We start from the raw sequence: 16,711 nt of genomic DNA on the forward strand, positions 1-16,711 counted from the left end.
AGGGACTCTTTAACAGGGAGTATAGTGATAGGATGAGGGGTAATGGTTTTAAATTGAAAGAGGGTAGATTTAGACTAGATACTAGTAATAAACTCTTTACTGTGAGGGTGGTGAGGCACTGGCACAGGTTGCCCAGAAAAGTTGTGGATGTCCCCTCCCTGGCAGTGTTCAAGGCCAGGTTGGATGGGGCTTTGAGCAACCTGGTCTAGTGGAAGGTGTCCCTGCCCATGGCAGAGGGGTTGGAACTAGATGATCTTTAAGGTCACTTCCAACTCAAACCATTCTATGACTCCATGATATGATTGTATCAAGTCTTTAAAATACACAATTTTCATTATTCTTATTACCTCAATTCATAGAAACATAAAATACCTTAAGTTGGAAGGTACCCTTAAGGATCATTGAGTCCAACTCCCCGGGTTTATTTTATCTGAATTTATTTCAGTAAACATTTTATTTAAATCAGATAAGGTACCTGTGATGCTATGAAAGTAAACATTTGAATTTCATTCCCTTTCCTTCAAGTTTGTACAAGATTTATACTTGCTATATGCTTTAGATCTATGTCACTTAAAACCACTCATTTGTGTTTGCTCCCAAATAACGTGGGAATAATTTTATATGCTACTTTACTGTCTGTCTTAAAAGATCATTGTAAAGCATGTTTCTTTTCACATTATTGGTCTGATACAAAGTCCATTTTAAACAGTCAGAGAACCCACAGATTTTGTGTCTGTATTTTTTTTTTCATTGTCTCTTCCATTTCTAATCTCTTTTACTCTACCGTCTTTTATGTAAATATTTTCCCCAGGGAAAAATATGTATACATGCTATGGTTACACATTTAGGAGCATATATGAAAAAAACCCCCACCAAATAAAGGTAAGCTTCTGGGCTGTGAGTAAGTCTCACTTTAGGTCTAGGTGACTAGGCAGAATGTGCATGCCTTTGTCATTAGGTTGGTCCACTGAACAAGGATGATTTATTGGTTGTGGATCAGGTAGTTTAAGAAGAAGCTGTATGGAAGAGCTTGGGATGGAAGAAAGGGAGGGAGTTTAGACAAAATAGCACTGCAACAGTGGCAGTTTCACTACAACTTCATCTGTGGCCTTACCTTCCTCATCAGATTATTTTCTTATAAGTCCACTTCAACAACTGAATAACTATAACAGAATATTAAGGACTTAGTGACATAGCTTTCAGAAAAAATTGTAAGATCATTATAATGACATTTTAGTCTTGGTATTGTAAGTGTTTTGTAATTTTGCAAATTTATTGGTATGGAAATATTTTGTAAGAACAGTCTTATGCATAAAAATAGTCATTTAGGCTTTTTGTTTTGGCAATGCTGACTCAAGTTTTACCATGTCTAAGTACATATTACATATACATATGAATTGCATATATTTTTAGTATAATACAAAGCCAAACTTGAAGTACTCAAAATGCTGTGCTAAAAATTATTTTACTTTGCTATAATAGGATCTTCTTAACCAAGGTATAAAAACCAATTTGACATTATTAAAAAACCATATCTCATTGACTCCAAAACATATTGCTTTGGAATTTTATTGTGAAAGAAATAATAAAAAAGATCAAATTTGTAGTAAAAAAATATGAAGTGCTTAAATCTCCTGTGGAACTAGTATCCCAGTTTTTAAACCTCCTTTGTTCACGTAGTACACAACTCTGTACATTTCAAAGAACTTTGACCAAAATATGCAGCAAAGATTTTTATCCTGAACGCAAACCCAATGACTTAGAGTGAACTGCTGGTGACTGTGTTTTGCAGGATAAAGTACATAAAGGGTTAGCTCCTCTGTTGAGATTGCCACAAGGTAATCTCAAATTGAGAATACTTAGTGTCTTTTATGCGACTAGCTATGATTTTTTTGCCAATATTCCAGTTCAACTTTTACATTCACTGACAGATTTTATCTATGGTGCTTCAACTTTTTGTAGCAGATATGATTTTAATGATGTCAAACAGTTTTAAGAGTTAATTAAAAATTAAAAAGTGTGCAACTTCCCAATATCACATTAGTACACATTACCAGAACTTATATAACTAGCAGTGAAACAAAGAAAAATCTTAAAAGAGTTCTTATACATACTTGTGGTTTGTCATGGCTAGTGATGATCATAAATTAAGATTTTCTATATTTCTTATGTTCCTGTTTAGATGGAGCAATAGCTTTTCATTTGTGAACTGTAAAGGAACATAGTAGGCAAGGACAGGAAATGGAGAAGACAGTAGCACAGTAAAATGATAGTGGCACTCAGAGGACGTGACTGCATAAAAGTTGTCTTAAAATTTCAAAATCTTGCAGTCACCAACCAAAACACAGCTCACAATTAATCACTGTTATATTAATGAGGAGTGAGGGAGATGGTTCAGAACTCATAGTAAAGAAAATGTTGATAAATGGCAAGTATTTAAGTAGAAATGCCTTTCCAGCCAGAAATTTATCCAAGGAGCACCTGTTTCTTTACAGTGTATTGTGCAGTAATGATTTAATAATTTAAAAGAGAAAGTACCAGCTCCTGAGTTGTCAGTAGACCTTCCTATTTAATGTACTGTAACAGTTTGCCACTCAAAGCCTTGACCCACTTTGCTTATGAGAGCTAATGGAGTAGCAACTTAAGTTATTTATCCTGAAGATATATAGAATTTTTCTAATTAAAAAAATCCATTCTGCCAATGGATATTTGTGCTGTCAAGAAATCCATCCATTATTATAAACACAACAGGTAGCAACTACTGTGATTAAGAAGGCCAACACTTTCCATTAGAAGATCCTGTTTCAGTTACTGCCAGTTTTAGTTAAAAAATAACTAAATGTTCATTTACTCTGTTAAGGGTGCAGAAGGTTATAGATGGAAAAAGCATGCTATAGAAAGTATTGAAGGAAACTGAGCTTAGGAGCCTGGAAATGGGAAACGTGAGATAGAGGACCTGCAGGCAATGACTAAAAGAGAGCTAGAAAGATGTTACTATACTTTTTAGTCAAATAGATGCTTTCAGTAAGCAAGGAAACCACAAGTGGGATCAGCAGCCTAATTGATAGTAAGAGAGAGATCAGAAACCAGATGCAGGACTGAGATATGACTGATACAAAGGCTTAGAAAAAGATTGGCCAGAGTGATGAATAGCAAAGTGATCAGTTCTGGCTCTGCTAAGCACTTGGGAAAAGCAGCTACTCCTGAGCTCACAGACAGCTCCCCAAATTACTGGATATTTTACATTAATCTCTCATGTCTTAGTCTTCCATTTATAAAAAGGATACAGTAACAACTACTCACTTCACAGGGACATTGTAAAAATAAATGTATTAATGTTCATGAAGCACTTGGATGCTGTAATGATGAGAATCATAAAAAGCTTCTGAGGAAATTAATTTTGTGTTCAGAGTAGGTTTTGAATAGTCTGAATTAATGAAGGTGGGGGGCTGTGCACTGAACAATAGAAAATAGAACACTGTTTAGTAAGTGAGCAGTAATTTTTCTGTGACCTGAAAGAGTCTAGGGGGTCTAAAGTAAAAAAAAAAAGTAATTGTGTGACAAGTCTATATTGTAGGACTCTTGCATGCAAGGAGAAATTCAGATTGCATAGACAACGATAAATCCCTCATCCCGTAGCTTGAATGTTTGACCTTGCAACTCTAATAAAATTCAGTGTAATATTTAATGTGTAGTTAGACACCCAGTATGTAAGTTTCTGACTTAATGCATTGTCTTTTAATTAGTGTGGTGTATGGAGTGGGTAGGTGGGTGGGCTCAGGATTTACATATTTATAGAATCCTGAGGGCATTTTCACATATGTCCATGCTTGATGAGATATAGGGCTGAAATCTAATTAAAGGGTTTGTTTTGTTTTTTTTTATTGTTTAGCTGTGTGTGTGTATATGGAGACAGGTTACAATATGTTTTATAGAGAGGATTTGCTCCTTTTTATATATGTACCATGTTATACAAAACCAACTTCTGCTATCTGACTTTAAAACCAGCACAGAAGAACTTATGAACTTCTGGGTCCTGGTGTGCAGATGTAACACATCTACATGATCTCACTGAATTTAAGACTATCATGTTTGGGGACCTGACATTATCATCACATGGTGGTCATCAGAGGATGCTTTTGATGTTACCATTGTCACTGGTGAGAAATTAGTCTTGGAGCTTGTTTTGATTTTATCCTCAAAATAATTACAAGAAATGTTACGCAAAATGACAGTGATACTGCCACGTTCATGACTTTGAGTGCAAAACATTACAAATAAAATGTATAATTATTACAGTTGAGAATACAACTTCTAAGTTGACAATACTTCCTATCTTTGTATCATCAGATAATTTAATTAATTTCGTCATTGTGCTCTGAACATTAGTGAAAATATCAAGAACAAAGGACAAATTGGCCCTGGAACTGCACACTGTTCTGAAGTTATATCACTGAAGTACTAAACTTTATTAAAAGAACTCATGCATGTCATAGGAGCCTCAGCTTCTATCAACTAGTACGTTTTAAGTGTGGATTTGTTTTACCATTCTTGTCTTCCCCCATCCCCAAACTGAATGCATATCTTTCTGTTTCTCTACCTCATGCTTGACATGGAATCAGCTGTATAAGCTATTCTGTTCTACGGAAAACCAAAGAAAGGCAACCATTGACTTTGGGGTCATATGTAGACTAACTTTCATTCTATCCCATCATCTGTTCTTAATAATTTTTATTAATCTGGCTAAAAAGCTTATCTGTATTTCTTTTAATTTCCTTTGTCAGTCTAACGCAGTTTGACTTCTGCTAATTCTCACTTTATCCATCTGTTTCACAACCTTCCAGATGTTGTTTTCTTTGATGATCAATCTCCTTCATTCATTGTAGGCTTTTCTTAAACTTAATACTGCCTCTGCAGTGCTATTAACTCAGCTAGAACTCAACTCTTTCCTAGAAGTTCCCCTGCCTGAGTTCAAAAAGTATCAAAAGTGACTCCACTGCTTTTATATTCAGTGCTGTTCCTGACTAGGTCAGCTTAAATGTCCTGTCCACTTCCCTCTTCTTCCCTCCCAGCCTTGTGATGCTCTGTCCCTTGTGTTATCACAAGGACCTGTGCACCTGCATTTATGAATGGAAGAATAACTTGTCAGACAAGTTTCTCAACCAGATCAGGAGCCTGATCTGCTTCTCAGGAAAGCTAGGATACATCCGTGTCAGGATAATGGAGGCAACATAGTGAGGGCAGGAATGCCATGGCAGCACTACAAATACCATGCAAGAAATTTCAAGGAAAACTACACCTTTAATTTGAAAGAAGGTAGGGTACTGCTCACCATGATCTGCAACACCTGGAAGGCTGTAAGTAGAGAGATGACATGCTAATTGCCGAAAGTCAATCTGAGTTAGAACTTGCAAAGAAAATTTAGAAAGTGTTTGGTCTTGGCACAGAATTCTCCTTCAGCCTTTTAAAATTTCCAGATTACTAAATATTAATGCTACTCTTAATTATTGTCATCTATATTTAAATGCCAAGACTAATGGTTCATTAGCATGATAGATTAGATTGTGAAAGATAGGTAAGTAGGTTATAGGCAGGTTAAACACCAGCCTTCCAGTCCTGCAGAGAAATGCACAATGCTAAAATGAGAAGTCAGTAGATGTACTATGCATCTTTAAATGATTGCTGTAATTACATTTCAAACTGTGTCTCCCTACATGACTGATTTCTATTAATGCTTCCACAGAACACAAAACATAAAATGTATTATTTAAAGTACATTTTCAGAGTTAAAGACTGAGCAGAACTTAAACCTCAGAATACTTTTTTGGCATCAAAACTTATGTAGCAATAAATGAACTTGACAAGATTAATAAATCTCATTTCCATTTGAATACTTTGAAATAATCATAACTTTTTTGGTGTTTGATGGATACGAGGATCAATGAGGTTGAAGTTATGCCTATGTGCAATTCAAATGGAATGAGATAATAAATGTTGCTCAATGGAGTACATCCAGAATTGATACCCTTTTCTGAAGGGAGTAACTTATTATAATGAGAAACAAATTTGCACTGTATTGATGTATAATCCCTAATTAGTGATCTGACCTCAACTTTGCAAACTGCCTTCATTTTAATACTACCATGCAAAAAAGCAAATGCTTCTAGGTAGCTGCTTTAGAGCTTCCTTAGTTTTGGCTCTCAGTTTTGTCAAAATTCCCCTCTCAGGCTGACGTAATATGTGATTTCACCACAGAAAAGTCAAATGGATGAAGTGAAGGACACACACAAAGGACACACACAGCTTCTTTCAGGAGAACAAGCAAAGTCTAATATTTTTGCCTCACAGAATACCTCTGGAACACAGTGCTGGTTAGTACGGTCTTCTCATGTTCCTGAGCGTTACCCTACAGAAAGACTTCATGCGTAGCTGGGATTCTTCAGATTTAATCTCCTATCTTAAGATGTCTGTCCCGAGTATTTTGTAAGTAAGTGAAACATCAAGATGCAGACTGAGAATTAAGGAAGGATGGACACAAACTAGACCAAAATTTAAGTAACTTTAGTGCTTTTTAGCATTAAATTTTTTCATAATTTTCTTCAGATAGTACAAGTCATAAAATTACATTATTTCATACAACTATGGCATGTCTGATTCATCTATTAAAGATGCAGTGTATGCATTTCCCCTAGTATGCTGAAGAGTCTCGATTCAAGATACTCAGACTTTGTCTGTACTAGTATAGTGAAAAGTTTTAAGAAATACTCTCCTGCACTGGACTTTCATCACGGACACTGTCACAGCATTAGAAGTGCCCATGGGATTCTTGGGTGGGACCACAGCCTTCTCCAAGACAATTCTTGTCACATTTTGGGTGTTAGCAGGAGTGACTAGGGGCCATTCCCAAATGACAGTTTAGAAGCACTCCATGTCTTTGAAGAAAAAAGAGTTTAGAAGTATGGATGTGGACCTTTCCATATGATTTGTTCTCAGTGCTAGGGAATGTTTAATTTACTAGCATAGACACAGAAACCCTTTTGGAAATGACAAGATACTGATTCAAGGCAGCAGAGAGAAGATAAAAAATAATTTCCCCACCCTCCTCTTGTCTTCAAGGAAAGAAAGCATTTGCTTTTGTAGGTAGGAAAGAATTGGGTCTCCTCTGCTCTTTAAGTGATCTAATACAGGGGCAAGGCAGTTGGTCTTCAAATGTAGCAATGGAGAAATAGAAACTTACTGCAATTCTCAGCCAGCTTCAAAAGCAGAACTGGAGGGACAGAAATATACATAGCAAATCTACAAGAGCTCTTAGCTGGTGTCATGCTGTTATAGACAAGTCACTGTAGATGGTCAGGAGACCGTTTCTGCAGACATGATGCATGCTTTGTGTGGAAGGGGAATTCCAGGAGAAAAGGTGTATATTTTTTTCCTGAAGCTTTCGATGGATATCACTCCTGAATACAGTTGAAATCCCATAAGGTTTACTGTCTGGCAATACTCATTAACGGTCTGTTGGGAAATCTGAACAACCAATAAACATTAATTCATTTGACATTCTTGTCAGAAAGGGCGGATACTGTCTACACAGTTTTAGGTGATCTCTCAAGTGGGGATTGTATTTATTTCTCCAGACTTGCTTTTGGACTGGATGGAAGATTCACCTATGTAAAGAAAGGTCAAAGGCAGATTTTCATCAAAGATTCTCCTTAGCCACAATGATGAACCCAGATCTATCTTTTCCAACAGGAAAGGTTCTTTGAGAACTGCTGTATAAAAGGAGTTGTAATGAGTTCTGCTATTTTTGAGGCATGAAGTTTATTATTCTAAGCTATTTATTCATTTTTAAGAAAGAAAGGATCAAGAAATGAATGGAAGAAGGCTTAATTAAACCTATTATGTGTCTGTCATTATGACATTATGGTAACAAATCCATACAGACTGTTTCAACTCTTGTTTTAGAAATTCTTATGTTTAACAACAACAACAAAGAGTTTAAGCATGTGCTTAATTCTAAGCACGTATGTCATCCTATCAACTTCAAAAAGATTATGCAAATATTTTAAGATGAAATACTTTTTTACACTAGGGCCAAATTTCTTAGCATCTTGCACCATTGAACTTAGTTGTCCAAACTATATGTTTCGATAAACAACAAAGTATCACTACAGCTAAAATTCAAATAACTTGGTTTTCCAAAGTTGAAATTAAACAAAAAGTTGTAATTTGACTCAAAGCTTTTTTTTTTTTACCATTTTTATATGAAAAAAACCCATATCTTTCAGTTTAAAATTCTTTCTTATTCTCTTAACAAAAGAAAGGGCTAGATTTCCAGAGTTGTACAGTAGATATGTACAAGTGGTTTGAACATTTATGTGGGCAGTTGTGGCCTGGAGGTTTGATCTGAGTCCTACAGTCTCTGAAGAACTTAGCCTTGAAATCTCATTTTGTAAGAACTCACAATTTTTCCTTCTGAAATTGTCCCACCTTGCACAAATAAACAATGGAAGAGGTAGGAAGCAGAGTCTCCGCATCCGAACTAGAAGTCAGATCCTTTCCTTCAGTAAGATAACACAATTTGCTCAGTCTTCATTTAGCTAAAACTCTTTGCAGAGTGTGACAGAAATTCATATTTATCTCAGGTTCACTGAATTATATTCTTCAATGAATAAACTATTTATGAATAGGATGCAACATGTCCTATATACAATGAACATTTCCTGGCATGTACACCTGTTTTGCAGGTGTCTCTTAAACATGCATTTCCCCCAGAAAGCAACTTGGAATTATGCAGAAAGCAATCAAAAAATTTTACAGTGTAAAACAGTGTTATAGCTGTAGCTATTCTTAACCAACATAGCAACATTCTTCACGTTGCTGTGATGATTTCAGAGCAAAGCAATGCCCAACTTAGGCAGTATTACAGGATGATCAGGGACATTTTTAAAAGTGAAAGTATGACTGGTTGCATTTTGATTTCTTTTCCCACTTCAGCTTGTTCTCATCTTTCTTTTGTAGTATTTAATACTGTTTAGCTTTGTATGGTTTAGAAGGAAATGTGGATATTGTAATGTGATCAAACATTTTGTTATGTTGCATATTCTGGAATTAACATGAGAAATCAAGTTTTTTCTCATGTGTAGAGGGTTGTAATTAAATCAACTCTTTACAAATTAATTCTAGGAAATTCTGGAGTAAACAGAATAAGATGTCCAGGGAGCATGATGGCAAGAAGGAAAACATGGATTACTAACAGCCTGTCAGAAGTATGCCGTGATGAAATGGGCAGTGCACAGGCTGTCTCCCCAGAAAGCTATTAATTTATATGTCTACATCATGGCTGCCTTCTTACTCTGTACATCACTGGACAGTCATGGTAGGTCATCAATTGGAAAAGGACATTTATATTGTGTCTAATCAATACCCTTCTCTATAGATTAAATGAGAAAATAGATTTAATTAAAAAAAAAAAAGAAAAATTATAGAAAGGAGCCAGTGACAATCAGATTAATAAAATTGCAGTGAGGACTTCCATAAATGACAGGTGAGAAGTTATTTCCCCCTGCCACTTCTCTATTTTTTCTTAGCCCAGGCTGTAAATATCACAGAGATGGTAGGCTTGTGAAAGATTGAATAATCCACAGATAAAGAAAAGCAATTTTGTTTTGTGACCTAATGGAATACAGAGATTGTACACATGGCAAAGGTAAGCACAAAATACATCCACTGTTGTAGCCAAAGTTGTAGAACACTGTTCCAGAAAGAGGCTGTGGAACCCAGCACAAAACCATGCAGATGTTGTACAGTAAGGCAGGTAGATTTAGTCAACTTGGAATCTCTAATTTTTTCAATTTCCCACCAGGTTCAAGTCACTTATTCTTTTTTAGCTCATGTACAGATGCCGAAAATAGCCAACATTCAGAAATTAATATTAAAGTTTAATTTTTAAACCTTCCCTTTAAGTTTCACAAATTTCTAACAACAGAAATGAGAGAAGAGACCAAACTAAAACCATCTAACAATATATGTGTGCTTAGTGCGTAAGTTACTCCATAAAACTTTTATACTTTGTTTATTAAGTTTCATACCCTCAAAACACTCTTGATGTTATGCACTTCTCTAAAATTACTAGGGGTTCAACGAAGTTGGGTTTCTGCTTGCAGCAACTGTAAGTTTGCTATGGTTGCTTTCTTTGGCTGATGCTCTTGCCTTCATATATACACACTTTTTCTTAATGCAGTAAAAACTTAAACTAGAATAACTACCTTCCTCTTTTCTATTTATTTCCATTGACTGCAGAATCTTTAAAGATGTGTTTGGGATTTGAACAACTCTTCCATAGAGCTAGCTGCACCCAGAACTACAAAATTCATTAATGTTAAGATGGGCTAAAGGAATTCAGTAATTATTCCTCTAATGCTCTTACATTTTAATGAGCTGATTAGAATCTTGTTAAGAAAACAATACACTTCGTATATAAACTATTCCTTGTGATTGTGAAGTATAAATGACATTTGAAGCTGTAGCAAACTGATAGCTTTTTATCTTTTTAACAACCTGCTATGAGCAAACTTCTGAAATGTGACTTTAAACGTGCAAATTTTGTGATCAAGAATTCTGATTTGCTTGACATTTTGTCAGTGTTATCTTTGGGCTTTTTTTCCTTAATTTTTCTGCATAAAATTCTATTGAAGAAAAAAGAAATTTCTGGCAAATATTTTCTTTTACTGAAAAATATATTTCTCCTTAATTTCTGTCACAGCATGGGGAGGTTTTCTCTCTTTTTTTTTTTCTTACTTTCTTAAAATAGCATAAACCAGCATGACCTTGGGCATCAGAGATCATAGGAAATGCAAAGAAGAGAAAAAAGAGGAGAACTTTTTCTGTGTTTAAATCTTCATAAATATTTGCTATGATAGTTTAAAATTTCGAGCAGACCTTTAACTGCACATAACCAGTCTTTCCACTTTGCTCCATAAAAATAACCAGTGATACAGGAGGCTATTTCAAATATTATATCTCTAACAAGTATGAAATAATGTTCATTTTATATCTCTTTCTCTTTCAAATCCCAAAACATCATATGAGTATTTCAAAGTCCTATTTTAATTATGCACACATATGCAAATGATGTAGTACATAAACATTTATATTTGTAATGCATCACCAATCCTGAACTACATGATAATAACCATAGCAACTGGGCTTTTTGTCATGCAATTGCGAGAAAACTAAGAGCCAATGCAATAAACGTGTTGCTCTTTTTCAAGTTTTATGACATTTTGCATAGGGACATTACAGCACATGCTTTTTCCTGTAAGGCAGTGTCAAAGGCCTTGTTTAATGGTCCCTGTTGTTTCCTTTCAAGATTTATGTCATTTCTTTCTTTAGTTAGAACAGCTCTTCAGTCTGCAAAGATGTAACTATTTTCCACAGCAGTACAGACCATGCATTCAAGCAAGTCCATGAACTTAATTTTTAAAATTTTTCTGTGAAAGTGGTAAGTTTCTAAGCTTCTGGAATCCATGGTTTTCAGTGAAAAAAGGGAAACTGAATGCCATTATGTGTAGCTCTGTATCTCATAATCAGAAATGCCTTGGTTTATCCTTGGGATTAGAAATTACCCTTCAAGCCATTAGAGCCCAGTAACATTGCAGGGCATGAATTACTTTAATTACTTTAAGGTTAGGACCTTTCATTACGAAAATGTTTTTCAGTCCTTTACTTTCTGTCTTACTGAAAATAACTGGAGACATGCAAGCCTGCTGTTAACAAGCAATACTTCACTATGAGGGTGGTGGAACAGGTTGCTCAAAGAAGTTGTAGAGTTGTCCCATCCCTGGCAGTGTCCAAGGCCAGGTTGGATGGGGCTTTGAGCAACCTGGTCTAGTGGAAGGTGACCCTGCCCATGGCAGGGGGGTTGGAACTGGATGGTCTTTAAGGTCCCTTCCTGTCCAAACCATTCTATGATCCTATGAATACAATAAAATGTCCTATTTCAACACTGAAATTTTATCTGACAGTATTTCATCACAAGCATGATATTTTAAAAATTCTTATATTTATTTCAGGGTAATGTAAGCTAGTCTTTGTCTAATCCCTCTCTACCTATCTATATAATGCTTTAGAGCTCAATGCTAATTACTGAATGAACATAGTCTAATCTAAAGACCATTTAATTGTATACTTCCTCACCCAAGGTTTTTTTCAGGTAATTAATGAATTTAAATGCAAGAAAAAGAGTTATTAATAAATGAGATGTTATACATTACTTGGTTAAAATACCCTAATGTAGAAAATTTTCTAATTTATTTCAGAATGATTGTGATTACACTACAGAAGTTTTTCTAGATATGAAGTAAGCAGTCTCCAAAATAGTGTGTTTTAAATCATAAAACCATCCTTCATGCTGTAAGGACAAGACCTTCCCTTTAAGCATCGGAAAAGCTCATTTCAGTTTCCTACAGGAAATAAAGAGTATTAGCACTTTAGGAACCAGTGTAAACTTCATATCACCCAAGATATCAGCATGAAAGAAAAGAAAGCTTCAAGAAAATTTGTCTGAACTTTCTGGTCAAATTCAAGACAGTTTCTTAGATATTTTAAAGCTGAAATCACAATGAAAATCTTTCTTTTAAATTTACTTTGGATCTGACTTACTAAAACATTTCTGTGATACAAGCTTCTAATAGGTTGCTATGAGTTTACAGTATAGTGACACCAATTTATACTGTGAGTTGCTGCATGATGCAAATATTGTTTCAACAGGAACACATCAGCCATTTAAGATCAGGGATTTGAAGCATTAAATCAAGAGAGGAAGAGAGAGTGCCATGCTACAAAGAAGTTGAACTACAAATACACATTGAACTTGAAATTGCTCTTGTGAAGGAATTGCTCATGAAATTCTGAAAAGAAGTTCAACCAATTATGACTCTATCCTTTTTCTAAGATTTCTTTGTACTTATAACAGCCTCTTCTCTCTCACAAGTTCAGCAGCATTTTTTGCTACACCTCAGCACTTCCAGCTAGCGTTCCTCCATTAACCTTGCCTGAGAAACTTTCATTACAATTCCCAAGTAAATACTTTAATGAAGAGAAATCACACTCAAGCCATTGTAGTATAACAACTTTGATACCTGCAAAAGCAGGTGTGCAAACTAATAATAATTTCAAAATCCAATAAAAGTAAATCCACCAAACCTAACCTCTTCTTCGTTACTCTTTTTTTTTTTTTTTACAACTTTATCTAAATTTGTTTTATAGGAGGAGATAATATTGTACCTAGAAGTGCATGGGGTCCTGAATGAACTGTGGATGTAGCTACTGAAACTCATAGGCCTTCTGTTGTTTGAGCTCCAGCTCTCACTTTCTCTGTATTTTTTTTTCAGGTGGAGGTCAAGTGGCCACCTGTTAGCCATGCTCCTGAAATGGGAATAGAAATCTGAGGTTCAGAGCCCTGGAGCTATCTATATTTACCAGTTGTCAGGTTCTCTGACCAAGTGACTTGTTTTATAATACTTTTCTTGTCTAAAAGATAAAATGTATCGGAATTTTCAGAGCTACATTTAAGACTGAGGTCCAATAACACAGTGAAAAACCACTGTTGCGATGTTTATAGAGTTTTAAACATAACGCCCTGGCATGAGAAAACTTTGACAAATGTCAGTATAGCTACCTGCTCAGAATTAGGTGGACAGTGCTATGATCTTGCTAACAAATACCTTGACAGGATCTGCAGCAGGTAAGACTAAAGCTACAGATTTGAAAGGTCTGACTTTACAAGGGAGGGGGGGATTAAGGGAGAATCTCAGACCCCACACTACCTCTGCTGAGTTCTCCACACCACCAGATGTGTTAGTAGATATGCAGGTAGGCAACTTGTCCTTAACCCCGCTGTTTTCCAGATGTGGCTATGTGAAGATCTGCCTCATGTTTCATGGTAACGTCCTATTTTTAGGATCTGCGAAGATGGAGTTCTTTTTGCATCCTTGTCTCTTAAACCTCCCCCATGGTAGGATTTACCTAGATAAAGCACTAAAATGGTGTTGGTTGCCTTCCTGTAAAGTGCTGAAGGGAAGTCAGGGTTGGAGGTAGAGTATCTGAAATTCTGTGACTATTTTTCCTGATAGTATGTTTGAAAAAGAGCATGCTATAGATAGACCATAGCATTTACTCGGGATCATGAATTGTTGATAACTTCTGGAAAGTATATTGTAGTCAATGATTTCAAAAGCTATGACATTTTCAGTTCCCATTAACAACTGCCAAAACCCCCCCTTAGTCTCATAATGTATGAATGTATGCATGATATGTGTGCATAAACGTGGACCTAAACCTTGTATATTTATATACATATATACATACAAAACTATGCTCACACACACATCATTATAGGCGTAGACTATCCTACAGATATATAAGCAGTTTATCCCACTCTATTCCTGAGTTCACATTTTTCTCTTTCCTGCTCAGATAGTGTGACAAAATGATATGTGTTACAGGAAACTAGCAATGAGTGAAATATATTGTTGTGGATATCATTAAAGGATAGCATTTGAGATTACGTACTAGCGTTATTTTCCCTGATAGTTGGTTCTATTTTAAAAGTTAAAAGTCCACAGAAAACCACTCTTTCCCACCACGTGTTTTATTTCTAATTTTGAGATTCTAGCCCAACAAAATCTGTGGACAGAGTAACTTCTGTAATGTATTCAAATTACAATTTAGAGCATTATCAAGCAATGTAAAGAACTGATTTATCCATGTTAAACAAATTGTTACTCACATGCAAACTGAAGAACAGCCTCTCTGCTTAAAATACTGCCAAACATGTTGGTGGTTAAACACTGATACTGTCCAGAATCCTTCATTTCACTGGGGCTGTTGATGATCAAACTTCCTTCTATTAAGCTGAAGCGATAATCACTTTCAATGTCGATTTCAGTTCCATTTCGAAGCCATCTTAAGAAAAAAGAAAGAAACTACTTGAGCATTTGTTTTGGGTTTGTGTGGCAAGGTTTTAATAGTGTGGTAGGGGCTGCAGGGCCGGCTCCCGTGAGAAGCTGCTGGAAGGTTCCCCATCTGGGAGCCAGCCCCGCTGCTGGCCCAGGCCGAGCCCGTCCGTGAGGGCGGTCGTGCCTCTGGGAGAGCAGAGTGAAGAGGGGAACCTGCAGGGAGTAGGGGATTGGGATGGGAGAGGAACCCCTCTGCGGGTACCGAGGTCAGGGAGGAAGGAGGGGAGGAGGAGCGGGGGAGGAGGGGCTGCCCCCCCCAGCCCGTGGGGAGACCAGGCGGCAGGCTGTGTCCCCCCAGCCCAGGGAGGGCAGCCCCCGGGGGAGCAGAGGCCCACCTGCAGCCCGGGGAGAGAGGAGCTCACCCTGGAGCAGGGGGGTGGATGCCCCCCAGCATGGCCGGGACTCCAGGGGGAAGCCCGCACTGGAGCAGGCTGTGCCTGAAGGACTGCAGCCCGTGGGAAAGGACCCACGCTGGAGAAGTCCGTGGAGGACTGTCTCCCATGGGAGGGAGCCCACGCTGGAGCAGGGCAAGAGTGTGAGGAATCCTCCCCCTGAGGAGGAAGGAGCAGCAGAGACAAGGTGTGAGGAACCGACCCCAACCCCCATTCCTCATCCCCCTGCGCTGCTGGAGGGGAGGAGGGAGAGGGAACCAGGAGTGGAGTTGAAACGGGAATGAGGGAGGGGTGGGGGGAAGGTGTTCTAAGGTTTGGTTTTACTTCTCATTTTCCTGTTTTGGTTTGATTGGTAGTAAATGAAATTGATTTGCTTTTTTCCCCAATTTGAGACTGTTTTTTCCTGTGACCATAAGTGGTGAGCAATCCCTCCCTGTCCTTGTCTCGACCCATGAGCTTTTCTTTGTATTTTGTCCTCCTCATCTCACCAAGGGGGAGGAGTGAGCAAGTAGCCGCATGGTGCTTTGTTGCCGACTGAGCTTAAATCATGACAGCATTTTATGGCCAAAGGAAGGCATCAAGCTTAGTATACAGAACCTGACAGCCCCAGTTTTTATAAGGATGACAGGTACTCAAAGACAGCCTGTGCAGTAAGGCATTACTTTGGCAAAGGTTTAGATGGAGACATTCCATCGTGCCTTACAAATGCTGTTTTTCTGAAAAAAGATGAGTAAAACCAGATCTTCAACTTCTGAAGAGAAAGCATATTCTTTGTTTTGCCTGTGCTGAATCAAATTTGTTATCTCTTTTTTTTTTTTCCCCAAAAAAACCTATCGTCCACAAAGGCTGCAGACTTGAAACCTGTATAGCAGATGCATCTTTTATGTCAAAAATAGGACTTTTACTGTGCTTATGATTAACAAAGTTTTGATTTATGTTCTGTCATTAAAGCCTTAGGCCCAGATGAGCTTAGAGTTAGCAGAGCTGAGTCAGCACTGCATGAGAGCAAGGAACCATTCTTTTCCATTCTTTCAGCATTTGATCTTCTGGGCTCAAGAAATAGAGAAACCTGATTTAAATACAGAAAGTAGAAGAGCAAGGCCTGTGAAGAGAGGGAGGTAAGTGGATGTATGTAGGCTGTTATGAAATAAAAGATGTTGGCAATGGACAAAGGAAAAATAGTATCAGCTGGGCCAGGATACACAAAATTCAGAGAAGACTGGCCCAGGGGACTCTGGAATCAGCTCGCGGCTGGTCAGGGGTAATGCCTAGCAGCTATGAGGTAAATGGAAGCTCAGATCAGAG

At 37.2% G+C, this 16,711-nt stretch overlaps 1 protein-coding gene across 1 annotated transcript in view; it reads right to left on the reverse strand.

Annotated features, from left to right (window-relative positions):
• Nucleotides 1–16,711, reverse strand: part of CNTN5 (contactin 5) — a 248,719-nt gene that overhangs the window by 224,844 nt on the left and 7,164 nt on the right. The window contains exon 3 of the mRNA XM_010578200.1: nt 14,786–14,961. Coding sequence (XP_010576502.1) covers nt 14,786–14,961 — 176 coding nt within the window. The remainder of the gene's footprint in view (nt 1–14,785; nt 14,962–16,711) is intronic.

Source organism: Haliaeetus leucocephalus, unplaced genomic scaffold, assembly GCF_000737465.1.
Source record: "Haliaeetus leucocephalus isolate CR32 unplaced genomic scaffold, Haliaeetus_leucocephalus-4.0 Scaffold616, whole genome shotgun sequence".
Classification (NCBI taxonomy): Eukaryota; Metazoa; Chordata; class Aves; order Accipitriformes; family Accipitridae; genus Haliaeetus; species Haliaeetus leucocephalus.